Genomic DNA, 24,229 nt, shown 5'->3' with positions numbered 1-24,229 from the left:
ACACCCCTTAACCATTGTAAAATCACTGTAACGCAAAGCCTTAAGCGGCATATTACTTTCTTTTTTGTGATATGTTTGTTTATTATTGTGTATCATGGCATTGCATACCTGAGAACGCCCTGATACAGGAGTGTCGTTGTCTATTCGTAGCCAACCATTCATTCCGTCTCTAAATATTGTGACAGTGTGCCACTGACCAATCACAATGGAGCTGTCACTCACAATCTGTGCCGCCCCCGTACCGCAGTTAAACCTGTGCACACAATGATCAAGATCACTAAATCATATATCACAATTCTAGTTCACATTAAAGTAGCCCAGAAAATAAAAGTAGAAATTAACAAGACATTACGAAGTAATACCATAATTTCCTGAAGAAAATACCATTGCTTGGAAACCAACAAATAATAGCGTTTTAAGTCAAATTATAGTTAGTAAAAGATGTAAATCCAAATATAGTTGGATCAATTGATATAGATGCAAAGACCAATCACAATTTAATATGCAAATACAACAATAACATCGTTGCTGTCAGATTCTATTAGTGTATGTCAATGGGAGATTTCTCAAACTATAAACTCTAAGTTTCTTAAAAAGTATCAATTTAAAACCAAAAACAAAAATTAAAAAGAAAAAAGCTGAAATAATTATGGAGAATAAGTGCCTGGCAAGCACTGCAATTCAGATCCATGTTAAACTGGAGATACCTGTAGTGTAGTTTTCTCCGTACAAGAGCCAGGGAGGTGAAATCTCCTCTACCGTGTTCATTCTCTCCACAGTATAACAGTAATCCATCCTCCGCCTCTGCCTGAGTAGTCAAAGCAGTTATTCATAAGCGTCTCGTCGCGTCTCCCAAACTTCTATGGTTCAAAATTCCACAATTGTTTGAAATCAAGTGTCAAAGTTTGCATGTGTGTGTGTGATTATACCTTAAACTCCAGGCTGATCTGGAAACTCTGGTAGGAGTTCTTAAGGGGCTCAAATGTCATGTGAGAGTAGCCGTAGAACTTTGGAAAATTTATCGTCAGACCTGTGGAATACAGATGAAATCACTTCCTATTTCATTTATTTCTGAAATCTTAACATAGACATGATTACATCTTACACTATAGTGGCTGTACATTCTTCCATTGAGTCTGTGATAGCACTGAAGGCAATGATTTCTTTCAGTCCATTTGGACAAGCTCTCTGGCCCGTCATTTCTCTCTCTGACAGTGTTGGGGTCACAGAGTGTTTCATCTCTTGGGCACGAATCCCAAATTTCATCACTGCCATGTTGGTGTACAGCCTCATTCAGAGTGCTAGGATATAACGCTAAGCCCAGACCCTAATAGGGCGCAAGAGTGCGATTCCGGTAGTAAAAATCGAATACATTTTCTCCATAGAAGGAATTTATTTTTGATAAAGATCATGTTAAAGATAAAACCTCAAAGACAGACCTACCATGAGCTCCGAATGGTATTTGCTTCTGCTAAAGCCTTCAGTCTGCGTTATTTGAACTTTAAACATTTAAACATTTAATAGAAGTACTTGTGATGAGTAACTACACTACCCATGATCCTGCAGAGAAAGATTCACCAATCAGAGAATCAAGGAAAATGAGCTCTTCAGCGACCGCCCACTTCCATGACATAACCAAATCGGTCTCCCTGCACTCTCAAACTACTTATATATTTGTGCATATTTTGCAATATACTTCTAATAAACAACTTTAAATCAATAGTTTACTACTTTTCCATCATTTTAATTCGTTTGCGTCCAATGGCGTAGATTTGGCTTGAACATTGGGGGGGTTGAGACATATGTTTCCATTGATCATGGTATAAATATTGGAGGGGTTGTACTTGCTTGTTTTGATTATTGGGGGGTTGCTTCCCCAACCGGAATCTGCACCTTTGTTTGCATCATTCGCAATACTTCATTGTAGTTCATTGCATCTTTAAAGGCATTAAGTTTGTAATGTTGTGATTCACCTCGGAGCTGGTTGGTTTGGTTCATGGCTTAAAACTTTTTTACACATACTTTTATGAAACCCCTATGGCAAAAACGAATGGGAAAAATACTTTCGGAACCAAGACAGCTGAAAAAGTGGGCGGGAACTGTTACGCTCTGTTAAAGACTTCATGAAATTAAACTTGGACTTTTGTTGTTCGATGTCTGTTCTAAAGCAATCTATATGCTAGTGTGCTCCTAAAAGTTAAATAAACAAATAAACGTTTACCATATATACGCATTTAAAATTAAAATGGGAAAATAAACCACAAATATTGATGACTTATCCTGCAATGTCGTTTCTCCTAAAACCACCACTCAGACTTGTAATAACAATAAATTAAGATTTGAGAAAAGAAACACAAATTATTCTGTCAAAAAGTCATCTTGTAAATATAAATGATTATTTTGCATATTTAATGCAAATTTTGCTGTATAGCACACATGCTACAGTATATAATGCTGAAATAGTAAGACTAGTATGTTGGTGTGCTATTTTGAACAAAACTTTTGTTTAAACTCAAATACAACCATAGTGCAGAGGTAGCTGATGGAGTTGGTGAGTTTTGGACAAGGGGAAAAAGATGCTGACGCTGCACAAGACTCTGCTGGAAAGACATTTTTCACATGCTGATGTTATGACACTCATCTTAAGCACATCTCAGATGAGTTATGAGATTTTTACCAAACCTCCAATTTATTTGTGCAATTTTAACATTGCAATTCATAGCCCAGCATACACAATCTAACAACTAACTCTCAACATATACTGAAGGTATTGCATTTAAAAAATATTAAAACTAATTCGCCATGTTGTCAGAGTTTCAGAGGAATAAAGCAATATCTTGTCTGTAGAGTCAACTTGATTGAGAATATGTTATTGTGCTCTCTCTGGGAAGGTTGGACTCGAGAGAAATGTCTGGGGAATATACAGATGCACATGAAAACATTCACTCTCAAATATTACTCACTCAAACGAGACTTAAGAGAAGACAAGAGGAAGAGAGAAACAATGAGGGAGGAAAACATGAATTGATGAAAGAGACAAACACATTTATTGTCTCAAATTTTTCTGTGATTGAGAGTGTAGCAGCTCAGAGGGTTAAAGGGATAGTGCACCCAAAAATACACCCAAAAATAATGACATAATTTACTCAACCTCATGGTGTTTCAAACCCATATGACTTTCATTCTTCCATGGAACACAAAAGGAGATGTAAGGCAGAACTTCAGCCTCAGTCACCGTTCACTTTCATTGCCTCTTTTTTTCCATACAATAAAAGGGAACGGTGACTAAGACTGTCAGTGGTGACTGAGGCTGAACAACATGAGGGTGAGTAATGATATATCAACTATATGAACATAACTATATATCAAAGGCTCTATTTTTGTGAGCGCAAAGCGAAGCGCTACGCTCAACGACCGTGCATAAAGTCTTATCCAATTTTCGTGAAAGCGCTAATTCTATGTGCAATTTTCGTGCCCAGCCAAGCGCAAGTGCCGTGGGTGGGAGTGTTTGCGCTATCTGTGGGTGTATGCGCACAAACTGTGGGTGTATTTCATGTTAATGAAGTTGCGCAAAGTGAAATTTACTAATTTCCTGAGAAATAGTTCATTTCTCTAAGATGTTTGAGAAGCACGTCTGTTCTCAGCACAAAGTCTAAACTCATTTCCTGCATTTGCAGTTTCGAGATTCCACCAGCAGGTGGTAAACAAGTTCACGTCCAAACTCTGAAAATATTGAAGGAACATAAAATTCTGTTCCTGACAATCACTGTTGTAGCCGTTTCATAAAACAAACAATTGTGAGATTTGTGTTAAACTATCTATAGGTCATTGTTTATTTTTCAATTACTGTTATTATGTTTATGTTTATATTTACAATTGTATTTATGATGTAATTTGTATTGGTATTTTTCCACCTGTTGTCACAGAGTGATTTTTAAGTCACTGCAAAAGGGGCCGGTGGAAAAGTTGGAGGGTAAAATGTTTGGATTTGATATGATTTTTTTGACCACTTTGATATTTTGAATATATTTTCCTTTCGTTTGTAATTTGAATTTAGAAATATTTATGGTTACATTTTTTCATGTTTCCATAAAATTAAAAAAAAATTTCCAAATCAAAATCGACCGGTAGAAGTGAAGTGCGTGCCAATACAATCACTGTTAATACTAGCCGTGATTTGTGTGAGACGATGAAAATGATCAATAACACTTCCATTCTCTGTAATTTAACAGAGCCTTCATCCAAATCCTGACGGGAAACACATTTTCCATGCGTATAAAAGGAACGTCACTAACCTTGTTTCCATCCACTTTTCGTGCTGTTTTGTTATCGACAAAGTAAAAAACATTTTGGGACATTTGCCGTCTTCTGCCTGTTTCCAGTCAATGGGTCTTTTATCGACAAAAATGGTGTGCGTGATGATGTCATGCTTAAAAAAAACACTTTGTCGCATACATTTTGGTTTATCGCAAAAGAAATCTGCCCTTAAGCCGTTTCCATACAGAAATGTGTTTATTGCTAATTGTGTACCTTTCGCCTCCCAGATGTCCCTAATGTTTTTTTCCTCCGAAGTTATGGTAAAATGGGGAAAGTATTGAGACGATTCATTGAAATTAGCCAGCTTACTGTCATTTTAATTTCACAAATAAATATAATCAGAAGATGAAGAATTGCAATCAAAAGGGAACAGTTGCCCTTCTGATAGCACTGTAATATTGGTCCTGATGTTGCGCCTGTCACAGGTTGCCACCGGTTCTGACCAGAAAGCGAATCGTCATGGCCCTGTTAAAGCTGGCAACCTGCCCCAAGTAGTGGGGGAAACTTTCAGTCTTAGTATAAGGACCATCCATCGATGTGTATATGCTGTGTGCACAGCTATTAAAGAAAAACTGATGCTGTGTAATTTCAGGGTTTACATATGATGCATTCCTGATATTCAATAGGCTATTTTGAACAATCATCTAATCTAAAGCCTCGGCATCACAACTGCATTATGTCCCGCATATTTCTCCAGCAACTTTTAACGATCAACTGAACTTGATTGTCATCTCAAATCATTTTAAGTGTCATAATGCAATTTACATTTTCTGAAGAAGCTCAGCAAATGCGATCCGAGGTAAAGAAGGTTAGATTTAAAATATTTAAAAGTTTTAAAATGTTCAAAAGCTCGTTTTCTGAAAGTGAACTCCGCATTGGACAAATAGTTCTGAAGTGTAGAAAATGTCATTCAGCCGACTTTATTAATCTGCAGAACATGGTAAGGCTAATTTAAGTTTGTGTAAAGAAAAGGCAAGTATATCGGCCTAACAATATTATTTTTTCGTTTGGTAATTTATTTTTTTAATTTAATGCTTTATTCATTTGGTAATTTATTTAATTTAATAAAGGGAATTTTGCTGGCATTTTTTCAAAAGTAAGCTAAACAATAATTTAATAAAATTTGGCTATATGTTATTGTTCCAAAAAGCACACAGAAGCTTTTCTCCTAGTATTGTGTATTTATTTTTCATTAAAAACATCTTTGTGCACAGAAATTATATGTTTTGTTTTTTGTATTGTGGGCTAATTCCATGACTGCCGTCTATTATTTTGAATGGTGTGGAAAAGCAAGAGCGGCGATTCATTTGTTCTCCATGACAACTCTATTTGTGTTGGCACTCCTGGAAGTGTCATGTTTGCAGCATCAGATCTATATGCCGTTAAGATCAATCCATAATCACGTACAATAAACTGGGTTTCAAGTATGTATACCTTGACGTCATGATTAACCCAGGCTAACGATTGTGGTAAATTCTGGCATGTGACATTACATTTTTGTGTTAATGCCAATTTTCTCGACAAAAAGTGTATCCAAAACAGTTTTTCGTGACATTTGAAATATTGACGTAGAGTTTATGCGCTAGAGTTAAATGGAAAAATATAATGCCGACACTTGTGAAATTTTAGCGATAATTTGCGTTTCCATCAGCTATATCGGTAAACTTTTTGATGTGCTACACTTTTTGTGGCCAGGGGAGTGAGATTTACACATACCGCAAAGCTATCACGTACCAGCTGGCTCTTGTTACACTCCCGATACACTCATCTGGGTCATGGCACTACTGTAACCGGTCCTGCTCAACCAGCTCCAAATGGGATTCGAACTGGTGTCTCCGGCATGGGAGGCGGGTGTGCTAACAAGGAGGCTAAAGGCTACAGCCCCTAGCGTCAGTCGATAGTGCACCTCTTGAGGCCAGGGGAGTGAGGTTTACACATACCACACAGCTATCACGTAGCAGCTGGCTCCCGTTACACATGCACAATTTCACCAAACCCATTTGCGCCTAGACTTAGCACATGCTTGCACGAAAATACCAAAACTTCATGGCCATGCCCATTGACTTTGCGTGTATGACATTAGCGCTCTTAAAATAGGGCCTCAAGTATGTTTTGATTGGTCATGTCACTTCACAAAGCATTTTTACTTCCAGTGAGAACAGAAAAATTACTTAAAAAAGTGTGTTGTTACTGGTTAAGACACTTTGCAAAATTCTAACCTTCTGTGCAGAAGTCTCCTTGCCGACCGAGGTTGCAGTGGCATCGAGAGCCACCATTATCATAATCGTTAATGCAGAAGCTGTCAGCAGGGCAAACGGTCTCGTCACATGACATATCATAGACCCGTGGTCTTTCCCCTTTCCATGGCGTCACTGACACACTTGGAGATGGCATTAAAGGAGAAGTGACTGTAGTAGTACGGGCGGGGCTTGTCCGCATTATAGGCATGGTCATTGTAGTGGAGGTGGAGCTAGTGACCGTTGTCGTGGTTATAGGTGTTGTTGATGTGGTCCACGCTGCTGCTGTTGTTGTTGTAGTGAAGCTGATATTTCTGGAAGCAGGTGTACGCATCCTGTAAATAACATTTCCGTTACCAGGAGTCCCGATGCGAGACCGGAGCTGAGACCGTCTGTCACTTTCCTTACCGTCAGGAAATGACTTCATCTGCAGAAATTATGAGAAGAGGCCCACATTAATGTAAGCACTTTCTGTATAACAAGATGTCTGTATCTGTATTTAATCACCCTGATGTCATTCCAAACCAATATGACTTTTTATCATTTGTAGGACATTAATTGAATGTGAAAAAATATGCATTGAAAATCAATGGTGACTGAGACTGCCTAACATCTCCTTTTGTGTTCCACAGCAGAAACAAAGTCATATGGGTTTGTAACAACATATTGGTGAGTAAATTGACAAAACATTAATTTTTAGGTGAATTACTGTACCCCTTTAAGTATCTATAGGATCACACATCAAGCTGCTTTCTACATGGCTTTTAAATCTTTTGAAAATTTGTATGTGTTTTAGAGTTGCCTAATGAGGTAAAATATCACCCACCTCCTCAATGAAGATGTCATAATCTGAGTCATCGATTTCAAAGCCATCCTCGTCTTTAGTGTTAGAGTTTGAGATGTAGATATCATAGTCTCCACTGCCCATATCCAAAGGACCTGTTTTTTGTTTTGTTTTGTTTTTTAAAAAGGATATAGTACATGTAAGGCTCATTTATATACAAAATTAAAAATACAGTACACAGGAAAATATCTGCATGTTTTTATGCAGAGTATACATTTAATTTTACATTTCAAAAGCATGCTAGAAACACAAAAGCTAATATATGGCCTCAGAAGACCTGATATACAGTATAATGTTTATAAGTTGTATCTTCTTTTATGATACTTTTGTTTTTTTTTGTTGGAGCTTGACCATATAATCCACCATTCAATTTCATTATATGGAAAAGAGCAGCTTAGACATACTGTCTAATATCTCCTTTTGTGTCTCTTGGGGAGGAAAAAGAAAATAGTAAGGCAGATGCTATTTGCACCCTGGTGCAAATAGATGCTCCGAAATAATAAAGGGCCATGATGACATTAGGGTGAGTAAATAATAGGGCTGAATGATTCGAACAAAAACTCTAATAGCATAATTTTGAAAAATATTGCAATTGTGATTTGAACTGCGATATGATTATTAACATTTTTTTTAAAAATTTAAGGGTTTCCTTTTGACCAATATTAAGATGCTTTACTGCAGAAAGAAACACTGTTCAAAAAAGGGTGTTCACACTTAAGTCCTCTTAAAAAGATCCAAACTAAATAAATACAACAATTACTAAAACAAAGAGGGCAAAAAACACCTTCACATTGTATCTGTTCACTGTGTAACTGTTTTTTCCACTTTGTGATGTGGTCTCAGCCACTTTTTCATCATTACTTTTAACAACCCAGTAAGATATTATTAAGAAATAATTATTAAAATATATTTGTATTACTATTATCATTATTATTATAAAACAGCAGCATATTTACATACTAATTTCATGTATTCATTTACACTTGCATTCCGGTTAAACCCTTAAGCCTTTATTTTGGTGGAAGCTTCTTTTTGGCAGAACGCTGAAGGAAGACGTTTGTTTGTAGCTGAGTTGACATTGACCTTATACTGCAGAGAAATGCCCTCATCCACAGTTCTGTCTAAATTAACAGTGTTATGGGGTTACTTTAGATTTGGATAGAAACTTGTAGCAGCCAAGCATATTTGGAACTGCAAAATGTTGCAATTAGTGAATCTAGAGCCCTGTACATATATCGCGCTCAGCTCATTATCCTCACGCGTGCTTTGAGTATGTGTAATACACTACAGAGAACAGAGATGCGCACATACAGTAAGTGCTGTGAGCAGCGCATGCAGACTACTTATTTATTTGATTCAATCACAGCCCTTGCGTTTGGTAACCGCACTATGTCATATCGTGATTCCGGTTTTATTTCAATGAATCGTTCAGCCTTAGTAAATGATGGTCAGCTTCATTTTTACGTGAACTATTCCTTTAAAAGTGTATGCTGGTGACCAAAGTTTGACACCTAATTAACTGATAATACTTCCTACCAATTTAAACAATATCATCATCATGATATCATTATTACATATCTCTCAAGGCCTGATTGTGGATCAGCTATAAAATCTCCTATAACAGTATCTCATATAAATAAGTTTGTGTATAAGTGTGACTTAATGTAATGGGAGTGTGAGGCTGCTCTTAATTTGTGCCGTGTAACTGTCTGCAATGACAAGCACAAACCCCTTGTTGAAACCTGTGGTTAAGTGTCTTGATCAAACCCACAATGGAAATGGCTAATGGCTTCCATGTTGCAGAGAATAAACCAGCAACCTTTCAAATACCAGCCCTGAGCCTTAAACACTACACTGCACCACCACAACATACACACTTGTCCCAAAGACTGTCAACACCAACTGTGCTGTGACTTACCGAGTGTGCGCACAGGGTTGTTAATGGGACTGGGAGGGCTGATTCCGTGCACATTTACAGCTCTGATGACAAACTGGTACTCAGTATCAGGCATCAGACCTTTGAGCACCATCGAATTCGCCTCCACTGGTTCTCTGATGTACGTCCACTCTGTGTCCATCTCTGGCCTGAAACATACATGAACACACACACAAATTTACACACACATACATTGCTGAACCTTGAAAAACAGATATCCTCCATCAGAGAATTCGAGCACAACAGAGAATAGTTGTGTCCTGTAAGATGGTAAAGTGTAAGTAATACTAAACATCCACTTACTAGAATAGATCAGTGGTGCTTGGCCGGTCAGTGTTGTTGGGTGAAATCTGATTATAAAGTAATTTGTTTCTGTAACCATATTACTTTCTAGTAAAAGGAGTGTTACACATTACATTTTAAATTGTTGTAATCAGATTACAGTTACTGGCTTCAGTTAAGGGAGTTAGTTTTAAGTGCATTACCTGGGTTAGACTTATTTCTAAAAATAATATTATTTATCTATAATTAGGGCTGTCGATCGATTAAATTTTTTGATAGAACTGCATTATTTTTAATATGCGTTGAAGGGATAGTTCACCCAAAAATGTAAATTCTCTCATCATTTACTCATCCTCATGCCATCCCAGATGTGTATGACTTTCTTTCAACAGCAGAACACAAATTAAGATTTTCAGAAGAATATCTCAGCTCCGTTGGTCCATACAATGCAAAGTGAATGGTGATCAGACCTTTGTAGCTCTAAAAATCACAAAGGAAACTGAAAAGTAATCCATATGACTCCAGTGTTTAATCCATATCTTCAGAAGCAATTTAATAAGTGTGGGTGAGAAACAGATCAAAATGTAAGTCCTTTTTTTTTTTTTTACTATAAATCTCCTCTCTCACTTTCACTTTTACATCTGAAAGTGAAAGTTAAAGTGGATATTTAGAATAAAAAGGACTTAAATATTGTTCTATTTCTCACCCACACTTATTATATCACTTCAGAAGACATGGACTAAAACACTGGAGTCATGTGGATTGCTTTTATGTTTTTATGATTTTTGGAGCTACAAAGGTCTGATCACCATTCACTTTGCATTGTATGGAGGTGTGTGACAATAAAGGAGGAAATTAAGACATTACTTTGAATTTGCTGAGTAGAAAAAGTGTTCTAGAAAGTAACATAAGTAATCAGTATGAGATAACTTTTTCATAAAGTAATTAGTAAAGTAATCTGATTACAATTTTAGAGAAGTCATTATTAATTTACAGTGGCTAATTCTTTTGAGTAACACTGTTGGCAGGGGCAGACTGGGAAGAGAAATCTGCCCTGGATTTGAAATCAAAAGGCGGGGAATGTGTTAGTTGAGTGTTCGGCCCTGTTTTGCGACTGACCCACTGGGAAAAGTCCCGGTTCTCCCCATGGCCAGTCCACCCATGACTGTTGGCCATGCAAAACTCTGCGCCACAATACTAGGGGGTTGAGGGTGGTTGCCAGACTGTTGCAACGTGATTGCTAAGGTGAATGGGATTTTTCTGCTTGTTCTATGTTCCGCCAGGCCATGAAATGTCTGATCACAGCAAACTGCATGATTTGAGGTATAATTCATTTCCGTAGCATGAACCATGCAGGACGAGTTACACAATTGAGCTTAATACTTATAGTCAGGAATTTGTTCAAATACCAAATCTAAGTATGAGCAATAGTAATAATGACGTTTGCCTTAGCAACAGCACAAAAAATCAGCATTTGCAGTCATGTTCAACGCGTCCAAAAGGACAGTATTCTCATCTGCAAACAACTCAACGGCTCTAGTGTTTGTCCATCTTGGCGATCCACTAAATTGCCCAGATTATGTGAAAGGCTGTTAATCTGAGAGGCAGACAGTCTCGGGGGGTCGGTCTAATCTGCTGGAGGCCACAGTCCTCTTGACTCAAATTGCATAATTGTCAATGAGGATTAGAAACAAGTTGATTTCATACACAAACACATATGTACAGTTTGGACACACTTGACGGAATTTATGCTTCTTATGATGCAAAAAAAAAAAAAACTTGTGATCTAAAGGCAAATGCTTAAATGTTTGACAGAAAGCAGCATATATGTAAACTCATTCAATACTGTTTAAAAAGCACCACAGGATGCACCTCATGAAGTTGCTTGAGAGAACTTCAGAGTGTGCAGAGCTGGAATCTAGACACAGGGTGGCAACTTTGAACCTAAAATGTAACATTCAATATATGAAAATATAAGAATAAAAATATAAGATACTTTTGACTAGCAGGGTGTACCTTAATGAGAAATACCACTCATAACTCACACAGTACAGGAGACTGTTTAGTCCCTTGGGTCAGCAGTCATTCGGGTGATTTTTGATGTGTGTAGTCATGTAGACTGTGTTGAACTGGGCTGAATGGGTTAGTTGTGTTATAGCACAGAAACTACGACACAAATGCATCAGCCTTCTGAGTCATCCGGACATAGGAAGGCCAGACAGTGTAAAGGTCATACACAGAAAAGCATGTTTACCTCTATTATTGGTAGAGCAACAGTAGAGAGGGGACTGATCGTGGCTCTTATGTGTCAGTCTTGCTTTCAAGGAACAGTTCACCCAAAAATAAAAATTCTGTCATAATTTTCTCACTCTCATGTTGTTCCAAATATGTCAGCCTTTCTTTCTTATGTTATGTTTTAATGAATACTCTGGTTCATCTTCAATATATTGGCAGTTAAAAGAACACATTTCAAATCTTTATCATAAAAGTAGTCCTTATTTCTGGGTTAACCATGCCTTTAATAAAGCATAAGCACTCCCGCCGCAAAAATGAACACTCAAAATAACAAACGGTTCATTCTTTGAAAATAAATAGGAACAGGGATCATATACTTTATATATAATTTCAACAAACCGAAGCTGCATCACATTAGTCTGGTTGTAGCTCTCTGAAATCAGGCAGGAGACTTTGAGACTTGTTGTCGTGTTAAGGTGCATGCATTCATATAAAACGCTATTACCTGATATACGCCACCAGGAAGTATTGCACAGGTGCACTTCCTTCACTCTCGCCGTGTTGCCATGACAACGCCAGTTCTGTGTCTGACACAGCGGCCACGTTAGGCTGGGTAGGGGGTGAAGGAGTCATGCACTTCTCTAGAATATAAGTGAAAAATACAAAAATATATAGTTATGTTTAATTAATTTGAATATTTATCAAATTAAAAATTACATTCATTACTATATTGAATAAATATAATTCATTATTATAATTATTATATTTAACGACTTAATTTAAGTTCATTTTAATCACTGTTAGTCCAGAAAAATTAATCTTTATATTTCTTACTTTTTTTACTTTAGAATTTAATTGATAAGCTACCGTGAGAGGCAGTGCTGATGTCCCTGGGCATACTGGGTCTGCCCTCCCCTGCCCAGCCGTATGCCCCCACACTAACACGGTACAGCGTGGCCACCTTAAGGTTCCCTATCACCACGTCCTAGTAAGAACACGAGAACAGATTGTCATGCAAGGGCCATATGGTATTAACAAACATACTAAATTAGACGTTTAAGAAATCTACTCACAAAGTTTGCTTGTCCATCAAACTGCCCCTGTAAGACATAATGACATTTCTGTTTAAGCAATACACTGGAAAAAAAAAACTCATTTTGCGAATTCAGAGTATTTTTGTCTTATTTTCCAGTAAAATTATCTAAACATTCTTAGAACAAGATAAATTTACTTGAGAAGCAAAATGACATAATATATCTTGTCTTGTTTACAGAGAAATCTAACAAGCTTTAATAACGTATCTGCCAGTGTAGTAGGAAAAAAAAACTTGATTCAAAGGATAAACAAGTTTATTCATGTTTTAAGCATAAACCACACCAAAGTTTGTAAGATTTATCCAAAAACAAGACTTAATATCTTATGTCATTCTGTTTCTGGAGTAATTTATGAGTGTTTTAAGGATGTTTAGAGATTTAACTAGAAAAAAATAGACAAAAATACTCTTGAAGTACTGTATTACCCCAAAATGAAAATTCTCTCGGCAGGGAAAGATTCGATCAATAATGACAATTTCTGTCCATTCAAACACAAACCAACTAAAAGTAGCAACGCATAACCTAATTTTTCAGTTGTGTGACAGTAGTAAACAGATTAGCTTTTCCATTAACAAGCTACTTTTTCCAACAAGTAGCAGTGTAGCACGACATAACACAGCATTGCTGTTTTTGTCTCATTGTGTTTGCGAACAAAGCTTTTAAGGCTGAGCGAACTGAGGCAATAATCATTAAACACAATGCCTTGCTCAACTAAGAGGTCATTCAAACTGAACACTCTCTTGCGCTAAAAAGCTAGACCCAGTGCATCGAAAACAGAACACAGTCTTTTCGAAATGCATTTTTAGCAGTTGAAGTTCCTTTTAACCTGACTAAAAATGGTAAAAGACGTCCATCTATGGAATGTTTTCAGAGAAAATCAATATAAAAAAACAGCACATATGGACACAAAACGCATTCGGTGTGAACAGCCCCCAACACATCCTCTCTCTCATGTACCGTTTGAAAGTCCAGTTTGTTTTAGTGAATCGGTTCGTTCAGACATATACAGTTCTTTTGGAACTTACTTTGTTTAAATCACTTTTTTATATCAATGTCTTTTGTGATCCATAGATAAAAGAAAGTCTGTGTATGAAACGACATGAGGGGGAGTAAATGATGACAGAAAATTAATTTTGGGGTAAATTTACAGTATATTTTATAGTTATGTTGAAGAGTTAATCCTATTATGCTAATGCATAGTTTATTTATAAAATCTATTTTCAATTTTTATAGTTTCTATTATTATCTCCCAATAAATGACATCATGACAAGAATGCTCATTTTAACAGTTCTTTATATTTGCAGAATTGTAGTTCAGAAAGTGCACTGTTAATCACAAAAGAGGAGGCACGTACAGTTGTGAGCATTTCCAGACTCAATGGCACTTCCAGGATGACAGCAGTGCTGGCCGGGGGATTATTCCTCATCTCTGAGTAAAATACCTGGACAATAAAAATGTATTAACATGGACATCATTGTGGGATTGTGTCGATCTCTCTAGTGACATAAACTACAATGATAAAGCTGCCCTGGTGTGAAAAAGTAGGACTGTTTGAGACATGATGTAAACAGCTCTATAAACATACTAAAATGTTTAAAAATGAAGAAAGGTTTATGTTATGGTTACATTTAGGGCCAGAAGTGGTTATGGGACAGAAAATAAAATTAGCTAAGTGTTAAAACAATAGAAGTCAATGGAAAGTCCCCACCATGACTCTTAGAAATCTACTGTAACTGCAACCAGATGAAAGCACACCTGTCTCTACAAACAAGATAAAGAGGCAAAAATGAATGTGGTTCACGTCTTTACACTTGAAGGTCAATTAGTACACTTTTGTCTGTAAATATAGATGAAGTGTTTGAAACTTATTTGTAAACAAATTGGATTGCATGAATCTTGTTTGTATACAATTTTATGAGTTTAAAGTGCATTTGTAAACAAATTGGAGTGCAGGAAACTTGTTTGTATATAATTTTATGTGTTTAAAGTGCATTTGTAAACAAATTGGAGTGTTTAAAACTTGTTTGTTAACAATCTGGATTGTTTGAAGCGTGTTTGTAAACAAATGTAAATATTTAAACTTGTTTGTAAGCATTTTGAGTGTTTGAAGCATGTTTGCAAACAAATGTAATTACTTGAAACTTATTTGTAAACATTTTGATTGTTTGAAGCATGTTTGTAAAAAAAATGGAAGAGTTTGAAGCATGCTTGTAAAAATTGGAAGTGCTTGAAACTTGTTTGTATACAATTTGGGGTGTTTGAAGTGTGTTTGTAAACAAATGGAAGTATTTAAACATTTTTCTTTTTTTTTTTTTACAAACCTTGTTTGTAAATTGTTTGAAAACTAATTGGAGTGCTTGAAACTTGTTTTTAAACAATTTGAAGCATTTGCATGCTTGTAAACAAATGGAAGTGTTCAAACTTGTTTGTAAACATTGAGCATTATAGCATGTTTGTAAACAATTTTGAGCATCTGAAACTTGTTTGTAAACAAATGGGAGTTTTTTTCTTGTTTGTAAACAAATGGGAGTGCTTGAAACGTTTTTGAAAACTTTTTTTTTTTTTTTTGGCAATTCTGTTTACGTTAGTGGTGGATAAATTACACAATTTATCTTTAACCTCCTGAGACCCAGCAATTCAGTTTTGTCCTCTAGAGGACTTATTATTATTATCAGTATTACTCTCAGCCCATACATGCCACAGTTGCAAACCCTTATGTAACTTAAAGAGGATACTAAATATTTGAGTGTTTGCCCATGTCAGCTACCTGTCCTTGGTCTTTAATAATGTATGACATCACAATTCAGCACATTTTATGGAAAGAAGAATATTAGGTGTATTATTGTATAATTATCATTAGTATTTGATTGATACATAATCCATATGTATACCCGAGTGCATTGAAAATGACAAGATATAAACATTGGTAATATGAGTGAGTGAGTGAGTGAGTTTTTAATTTGCATTGACATAACGGAGAACACTGGGAATCACATAATCAACATCAAACTGATTTAGAGAGAGACTTGTACCTTATAGCCAGTGATGGTACTGACATGCCTACGGGGCATTTTCCATCGAACACTGAATGCAGTGCAGTTCACTGTCTCCAGCTGAATATCCAGTGGTGGACTCAACCTCTCTGGGTGGAACAACAGTAAACATATCAACATATGAAAAATGCATACAACCTATAAACACTAAACTATAGATAATTATCCATTGTTAAAATGTTTTAGCTTAAGATAACATCACTCAAAATGTATAGACAACTGGGCAGCTTGTTATTTGCTTCTATCTGCATCTTCCATCAAAAGTGTTATAAACAAGTCACCCAGCCACCATCTGAACAATCCCCTCACCTTAAGTTTTAAACTTCTGCGTGTAACTTGTCCTGCACCATTTGTGCTACGGACATGAATGACACCTCAAATTATGAGGCTTGTTGACGAAAGGTGGAAAGGGCAAATAAATAATTGAGGGAGGGACGTGAGCAATTTCTAGAGACCAGAAGATCGCAGAACTTGGACCTGGACAAGTAACCAACCTATCAATGCCCTGGCAACACCCAGAACACCCTAGCAACCTCATAGCAAATTTGTTAACTGATTGCATTGACAAGTGAAAATCAAATGCAATCCAGAGAAGAAAGTTCAGAGAAAAAAAACTGAACAATCTGAGGCCCGTTAAGTGATGTGTATGGACAAGGTCATTCCTAAAATCTCTCGCTCAGAGTAAAAGTTGATGCCTACAGCGCTGAAACACAGTTGAGTGGGTGTGCATGTGAATGTTGTTATGTCTCTGCAGCTCTCGTCACAATAACACAACAACAATCTATCCTGGTGCTTTTCATGGCCAGTGAAACATGTCTCCTTGAGCCATTAACCATGACAGGTCGAAGACAAAACCAGCTCTAACCTCTGCTTCACCTTCCAATACAGATATAAGAATATATTATATCTACAGGAATTCACATACAGTATTATGCTGTTTCTTTCCTGTTAGCCCATCATCATTTCACATCGACACATTTATAGAACTTCAGGTGGAATCATATTAGCTTTTATATCCCAATATTACAATTAAGTTATTAATCACTTTTTAAATAATTGAATTAATTGAAAATTAATCACAAGGGATAACTGTACTAGCATAAAAGATATACTACTACAATGAAAAACTGCCAGTTTATTGAGAATTATTATGGGTGTTTCATATCAGCTTTCCTTTCTCTAATTAAAGGAATATTCCAGGTTCAATATAAATTAAGCTCAATCGACAGCATTTGTGGCATAATGTTCAATTTGTCAGTTTGCATCAATTTGTTGATTTCTCTTAGTTTAAGAGAGCCCCAGAATGATGTGAAGATCATTAAGGGATGGATTTATAGAGGGCAGAAAACTGAGTAACAAAACTGGAACTGATGTTTGTGTTTATGTGATGGTAAGAAAACATTTGAAACGGCCCTCAGAGCAAAAAAAGTATTATTTTTATTAACAACGTGCAGACAATACACACTACAGAGAAAAGGCACGAAGCAAAGTTATTTTTCAACAGAAATCAATGCTACTTGTACAAGGAAATTATTGTGCATTTACCTTGACAAGCTTCTTTGCAATTTTTGGAGAGTTTAAAAGCAGAAATATGAAGCTTTTAGATTTTATAAAAGCCCTTACATGAATTCTTCTGTTAAAACTTGTGTATTATTTGAGCGGTAAAGTTGTTTAAATAATACTTTTTGTGGTCATTTTAGGGTTCACAGTGTTATGTTGTCAAGGCCACGAAGTTGTAAAATTGGAAATCCCTTTAAACAGAAAAGATTAGTAAGCGATTTAAAAACATTAAAGTCATGTTAACATGCATAAAGTTTACGTCTAGTTGTTATACATTTGAAACAGTGAGTATTTTAACGTTTACGGATTGGCCCCCACTCACTTCCATAGTTCCTCGCAGTAACCCTGATTTCTTTTTTTTTTTTAAAGGAATGACAAATCGACATTCATTTTTGTACTAATCAACATTACGCCACAAATGCTTTTGATTGAGCTTAACTTGTATTGAACCCAGAATATTTCTTTAACATCTATACACTTAAAAGGTTGGAACAAACTATATAAAAGCCTGTGCTTTCATTTAAACTCTACAGTATTTTGGCACAAATTCATGTGTCACATGGTAAAGCTAGCCAAATTAGACAAATGTCAACAATGGACAGGTTGTTTGGCACGGCCTCATCATTGAAAACAATAACAAAACTACATTACAGCAAATTCAGGTTAATTTACAATGAGGAAAAACATGGTTTGTGCCAACCACAATATGTTTTGTGCAGTGAATTATTGGCCTTCATCAGAAATGTATTACATTTCAATGTTTGTTTACTTTGTACAATTAAAAATGTTGGTACTGTGATGGGTTGCCACTTAAAATCAGGGTCCTGAAGCAAAACCATCTTAAAACCACTGCTCGAACTCACACTTCTGCTTGTTTCTGTAAGTCTTTCAATAAACCAAAATGACCTATCACTTTCAATTTCTCGGCTATACTAATAAAAAAATGACATTAAGGTTAAGCACCTCCAGGGACCCAAGGGTACCAAAGGGACAAGTACCAATTTGTTGCATTTCATTTCAAATATCAGTTTTTAAAGGGCTTGTTTATCTGAAAAGACTGATGGTTTTCATTGCTCTAAATCGTTTGCCATGGGCATTGGGCATGAGATCCCCCGGAGGGCAAATAGAACAGCCCTGACCCTGCTGTATAGTGCAACCCTAGATGTCCCAATGACAAATCACCTGCACATCTATTCATCGAAATAGCCTAAAAAGGATGTCCTGCAAGTATCAATTAGATTATGGCAACAAACTGAGGCCCCAAAAGCATTGGACACAAAATGTATGAATGCCATTGCATTGGATAAGATAGATTAGATAGATTTATTTGAAAGAAAGGCAGCACAAGCACACTTTTCAATCAAGACATTTCATGCAGAAATGCTGTTTAAAATGATGACAAAAAGTATTTGGAAACTTTCTAGTTGTCAAACGTCAGTGGAACGTGAGGCACACCTGTTACTGGGACGCCTGTGTGAATCTGAAGGGAACTGACTTCATACATCCAAATAAAAAATAAATCTCCTTTGGGATCAGTTGGTTCAAATTCATCATAATAAATAGGCTACTCAATAAGTAAGGTTAGTTCTGAGAAAAGCTCTAGCATCATTTGTTTTCAGATGCCACTTGATTTGATATTTTGGTGACACTTTACAATAAGGTTGTATTTGTATTTAACTACATTAGTTAACTAACAATGAACAATACTTTTACAGCACTTATTTATGGATAATGTTAATGTCAACATTATATACATTTTTATTATTAAAAGTTGTATATGTTAACATTAGCTAATGCATGAACTTACAATATACAGTTGTATTTTCATAAATTAACCATGATTAATAAATGCTGTAAAATATATTATTCATGGTTAGTTCATGATACCTAATGCATTTGCTAATGTTAACAAACAGAACCTTATTGTAGTGTTACCCATATTGTGTTATATAATAATGCAATAACATGCATACAGTTTTAAGTGTGGCTTAAGTAAATACTTTTTACTGTATGGTTGAATCAAATCATCACCATTACAATGATCACGATTGTTGTTGTTTTTATTATTATTATTTAATAAGGAAAAAGACCCGACTCACCCGACTTTCGGACGCCTGACTTTTTAGCGCAAATAGCGATATTAAACATCCACACCAACGCGAGAAATACGATCAGTCTTCTTGGTAGACGCATTTTCTTCTGCAGGTAAATCCTTAATGGTTTTGAAAATACTGATTGCCTCAATCCGAGGGTCAAACTCCTCTAAAGGGCTGCGCTATTACTCATCCTGAACGGATAATGCACAGATTGAAATTGTTCTTTCTTTTTTCTCGTCTTGTGCAGTTCTTTGTATGAAGCCGGTCTGATGAGATTAATGTCTGCTACAGATCAGTCACACACCCGACAGGAGCCCAAACAAACGCGATTCACTCTACAGAAGTTCTCGATATGTGGAGTGTCACACTGTTGAGCAGCAGCTGTCGAAAGCCAGTCAATCTGTTTCAGACGCAATGTTTCTTCTTATTTGAGAATATTCTTTAAGAAAAGCAGAGAGGCGAGAAGACGGGGACACTCCGAGTTAAGAGGATAATGGTCTAATCTACACAGATGGGCACTTGAGAGCGCTTCTGTAACTGACCAATATAGAAACACAGAGACTGCCGGTCGATAGAAAATATTATAGCGGAGACTGAAGGATGATTGGATGGAAAGTTTGAGGGATAAATGTGTTTGAAGATGAATGAAGATTTTGGTCGATTCTTCACATACTAAGTTTATAGTGGGTATTAATGTAACCACAGATTAAGACTACTGGGCTAATGAGAGACAGACAGACACGGACAGACAGATAGACAGATAGATAGATAGATAGATAGATAGATAGATAGATAGACGGACGGACAGACAGAAAAAAAAGACAGACACAGACAGACAGATAGGGATAGACGGACGGACAGACAAACAGACAGATATATAGATAGACAGACAGACAGACAGAAAAAAAGACAGACACAGACATACAGACAGATAGGGATAGACGGACGGACGGACAGACCGACAAAAAGACAGACAGATAGGGATAGATAGACAGATGGACGGACAGACCGACAAAAAGACAGACAGACAGGGATAGATAGACAGATGGACGGACAGACAGACAGGGATAGATAGATAAAAAGACAGACAGACGGACAGATAGATAGACAGACAGACACGGCAGACAGATAGATAGACAGACAGACACGGACAGACAGATAGATAGACGGACGGACAGATAGGCAGACAGATAGATAGACGGACGGACAGATAGGCAGACAGACAGACAGAAAAAAAAGACAGACACAGACAGACAGACAGATAGGGATAGACGGACGGACAGACAGATAAACAGACAGATAGATAGACAGACAGAGAGACAGATACGGATAGACGGACGGACAGACAGACAGACAGAAAAAAAAGACAGACACAGACATACAGACAGATAGGGATAGACGGACGGACGGACAGACCGACAAAAAGACAGACAGATAGGGATAGATAGACGGATGGACAGATAGATTGATAAAAAGACAGACACAGACAGACAGATAGGGATAGATAGACGGATGGACGGACAGACAGACAGGGATAGATAGATAGATGGATGGACAGACAAAAAGACAGACACAGATAGACAGATAGGGATAGAAGGATGGACAGACAGACAGATAGGAATAAATAGATAGATGGATGGACAGACAGAAAGACAGACAGGGATAGATGGACAGATAGATAGATAGTCAGTCAGACAGACAGACAGACAGACAGACGGACGGACAGATAGACAGATAAAAAGACCGACACAGACAGACAGATAGGGATGGATGGACAGACAGATAGGATAGATAGACAGACGGATGGACAGATGGACGGACGGACAGACAAAAAGACAGACACATACAGACAGATAGGGATAAATAGATAGATAGACAGACAGACAGATAGATAGACAGACAGATAGGGATAGATGGACAGACAGACAGATAGCTAGATAGTCAGACAGACAGACAGTCAGACAGATAAGGATAGACAGACGGACAGATAGATAGATAGATAAGACAGACAGATAGGGATAAATAGATAGACGGACAGACAGACGGACAGTCAGACAGACAGACTTTTAAGTGTTGGATCAGGTGGAAATAGCTGGTTTTATCAGTGTAAGCGTTTACTCATCATGTGGCATATTCTTTGGGGTGTTTTTGCACTATTCCCATTCATGATTCCCATATTACCACTGTGAAATCTCTGCCCATCTCAAAACATTATTTTAACCTGTTCTGTAGATTTTCCATACCCTACTGTGGAGTCAGTATTTAGGGTCATTGTCCGATAAATCTAGTGCATTTCTGCTGGCCTTATTTGCAGGTGCTGTTGTTTTCTTTCCACCATCATCTTTTCTCCTGGTCTCTCCTCTGTTCTTCACTACCTCTGCTCTCTGTGAGGATATGAGGAACCTCCAGCTCTATACAGGAAATTGAGGATTTCATTGCTGTCAGATTCTGAGCAATCATTCCTTTCATAGAGCAGAATATTTACATCAAAACATCATTACTGTATTGTTTCCCCTACATCAAAACAAAGAAAATTCAAATTCCGTTTGATTATTTACCAGTCTAATTAGTGAAAATATTCAGTATAAACCATAATTACTGCCATTTAAATTTATGCCTATTTAGACTTAAATAGGCTACAAATTTTCCAGAATTTCATGACGTCAACACACACACACACACACACACACATACACAGAAAACCCCAAAGAGATGCAGAACTAAAGCATCATGAGCAGTGCCATCCAAGAGTCTTGGCAATGTCCACTCCGCAGTATCTAATACAACACTGTTACAATGTCAAAATGTCACCCCAAAAACTGCTGGAAAGACACAGAGTATCTTGCTCAGGGGACAAACAACCAAAGAGCATCACAGATTCATATAGGACCAACAATATTCATTTAATGTTTATACAGTACTGAAGAGAAGAGGAAATTAATTTCTCCTATATATTCTAAATGTTATAAAATAACATTTACAAATTATAAAATGAATTACAAATATAAAATGTATAATTTATTGTGCATATGTGGTGCTTCGAAGCCCAGTGCTTTTGGGGCTAAAGAACCTTTTTTAACCCTTTAACAAATGTAATTGCATTAAACACCATGTATTATTATATTATATTTAATTTATGAAACTTTTATTTTGTAAAGCTTAACATATAGTGTCCCAGGCTCTATCAAAATTGCATTAACTTTAACTTGAAATTTAATTACATAACAGAAAAAATTAAATCATTTAGTAATAAATCTATAATCTATATAATAAATAAATGATCTTTGTTTCTGAAAACAGTCCAATAAATGGGCTAGATTTGTGCTTTTGCATATTGATATTGGTACAATTGTTATAGAGTGGCCCCTAGAGGTTAATACTGGTGATGATAACATAAATTAAAGGGCTACTTCACCCACAAATGAAAATTCTTTCATCATTTACTCACCCTAATGCCATCTCAGATGTGTATGACTTTCTTTCTTCTGCTGAACATAAAGATTTTTAGAAGAATATCTCAGCTCTGTAAGTCCATACAATGCAAGTAAATGGTGGCCAGAACTTTGAAGCTAGAAAAAACATATAAAGGCAGCATAAAAGTAATCCATATGACTCCAGTGGTTAAATACATGTCTTCAGAAGAGATATGATAGGTGTGGATAAGACAGATCAATATTCAAGTCTTTTTTTACTATAAATTCTCCTCCCTGCCTAGTAGGTGGAGACATGCAAGAAGAATGTGAATCGCCAAAAACAAAAGAACTCCTCCTCTTTGGAGGGAAGAGCGCTTAAGAGAGCTGTTTGAAAGTGGACATTTATAGTAAAAAAGGATCTGTTTCTCACCCACATCTATCATAGCGCTTCTGAAGACATGGATTAAACCACTGGAGTCGTATGGATTACTTTTGTGCTGCCTTTATGTGCTAAAGCTTTGGAGCTTTAAAGTTCTGGTCACCATTCAATTGTATTGAATGGACCATCAGAGTGGAAATATATTTTAACTTTTTTTAAATTTTCGTTTGTATCATCCATATCTGGGATGGCATGAGGAGTAAATGATGAGAGCATTTCCATTTTTGGGTGAAGTTTAAATGATGAGTAACTCTTTAAATTCTAAGGCCTTGCACTGTAGAATATTGACCAATAGAGGGAGTGCTTGTCACATGCAAAAGCTCTGATTCCAAGCTGGAAATGCATTCATCAATAGTTTCTTATTGAATACTAACTGTTTCTTTGTCTAACACATTTCTAAATGTAGTGATATAAAATATTTTTACATCAATAAGAGCAAATATGAAAATCTAAAACGGGCGTTTCATTGGGCATAGAGGTACTGTATAACAAAGATTCAGTCAACATTCAAAATACAAAGTAATTCTAAAATATATAGTAATTTTTCAGTTAAACGTATCATTCAAATTGTTGTGCTGATAATACAGATATAATATACATTAGCATATATATATAAAATGTCAATTTTACTGAATTAGAAAAATGTTAAATAAAAGCCTTTTTACAAGTATTGTCAGACTTTTGGACCCTGTTGTATATTGCTGGATTATTAAATTGCAATT

The 24,229-nt window shown here is 36.4% G+C and overlaps 2 protein-coding genes across 3 annotated transcripts in view; one reads left to right on the top strand and one right to left on the bottom strand.

The window, feature by feature from the left end:
• The window catches only part of LOC127440000 (pikachurin-like), a 33,942-nt gene extending 17,859 nt beyond the window's left edge, over positions 1-16,083 (bottom strand). The window contains exons 1-11 of one of the 2 annotated variants that reach the window (XM_051696355.1): positions 15,979-16,083; positions 14,301-14,387; positions 12,925-12,951; positions 12,719-12,836; positions 12,357-12,492; positions 9,317-9,483; positions 7,381-7,493; positions 6,537-6,981; positions 930-1,030; positions 708-808; positions 109-253 (exon numbers count right to left, since the gene is read on the bottom strand). In XM_051696355.1, coding sequence (XP_051552315.1) covers positions 109-253; positions 708-808; positions 930-1,030; positions 6,537-6,981; positions 7,381-7,493; positions 9,317-9,483; positions 12,357-12,492; positions 12,719-12,836; positions 12,925-12,951; positions 14,301-14,387; positions 15,979-16,017 — 1,479 coding nt within the window. In that variant the 5' untranslated portion in view covers positions 16,018-16,083. Of the gene's footprint in view, positions 1-108; positions 254-707; positions 809-929; positions 1,031-6,536; positions 6,982-7,380; positions 7,494-9,316; positions 9,484-12,356; positions 12,493-12,718; positions 12,837-12,924; positions 12,952-14,300; positions 15,852-15,978 lie in introns of those variants that run through there. The other variant, XM_051696356.1, reaches the window with a different exon arrangement.
• The window catches only part of LOC127440017 (NAD-dependent malic enzyme, mitochondrial-like), a 714,514-nt gene that overhangs the window by 656,228 nt on the left and 34,057 nt on the right, over positions 1-24,229 (top strand). The gene's annotated exons all lie outside the window — the stretch shown is intronic.

Source organism: Myxocyprinus asiaticus, chromosome 4 (genome assembly GCF_019703515.2).
Source record: "Myxocyprinus asiaticus isolate MX2 ecotype Aquarium Trade chromosome 4, UBuf_Myxa_2, whole genome shotgun sequence".
Lineage (NCBI taxonomy): Eukaryota > Metazoa > Chordata > Actinopteri > Cypriniformes > Catostomidae > Myxocyprinus > Myxocyprinus asiaticus.
The sequence above is the reverse complement of the archived record's forward strand: the minus strand, read 5'-3'. Positions and strand labels throughout refer to the sequence as shown.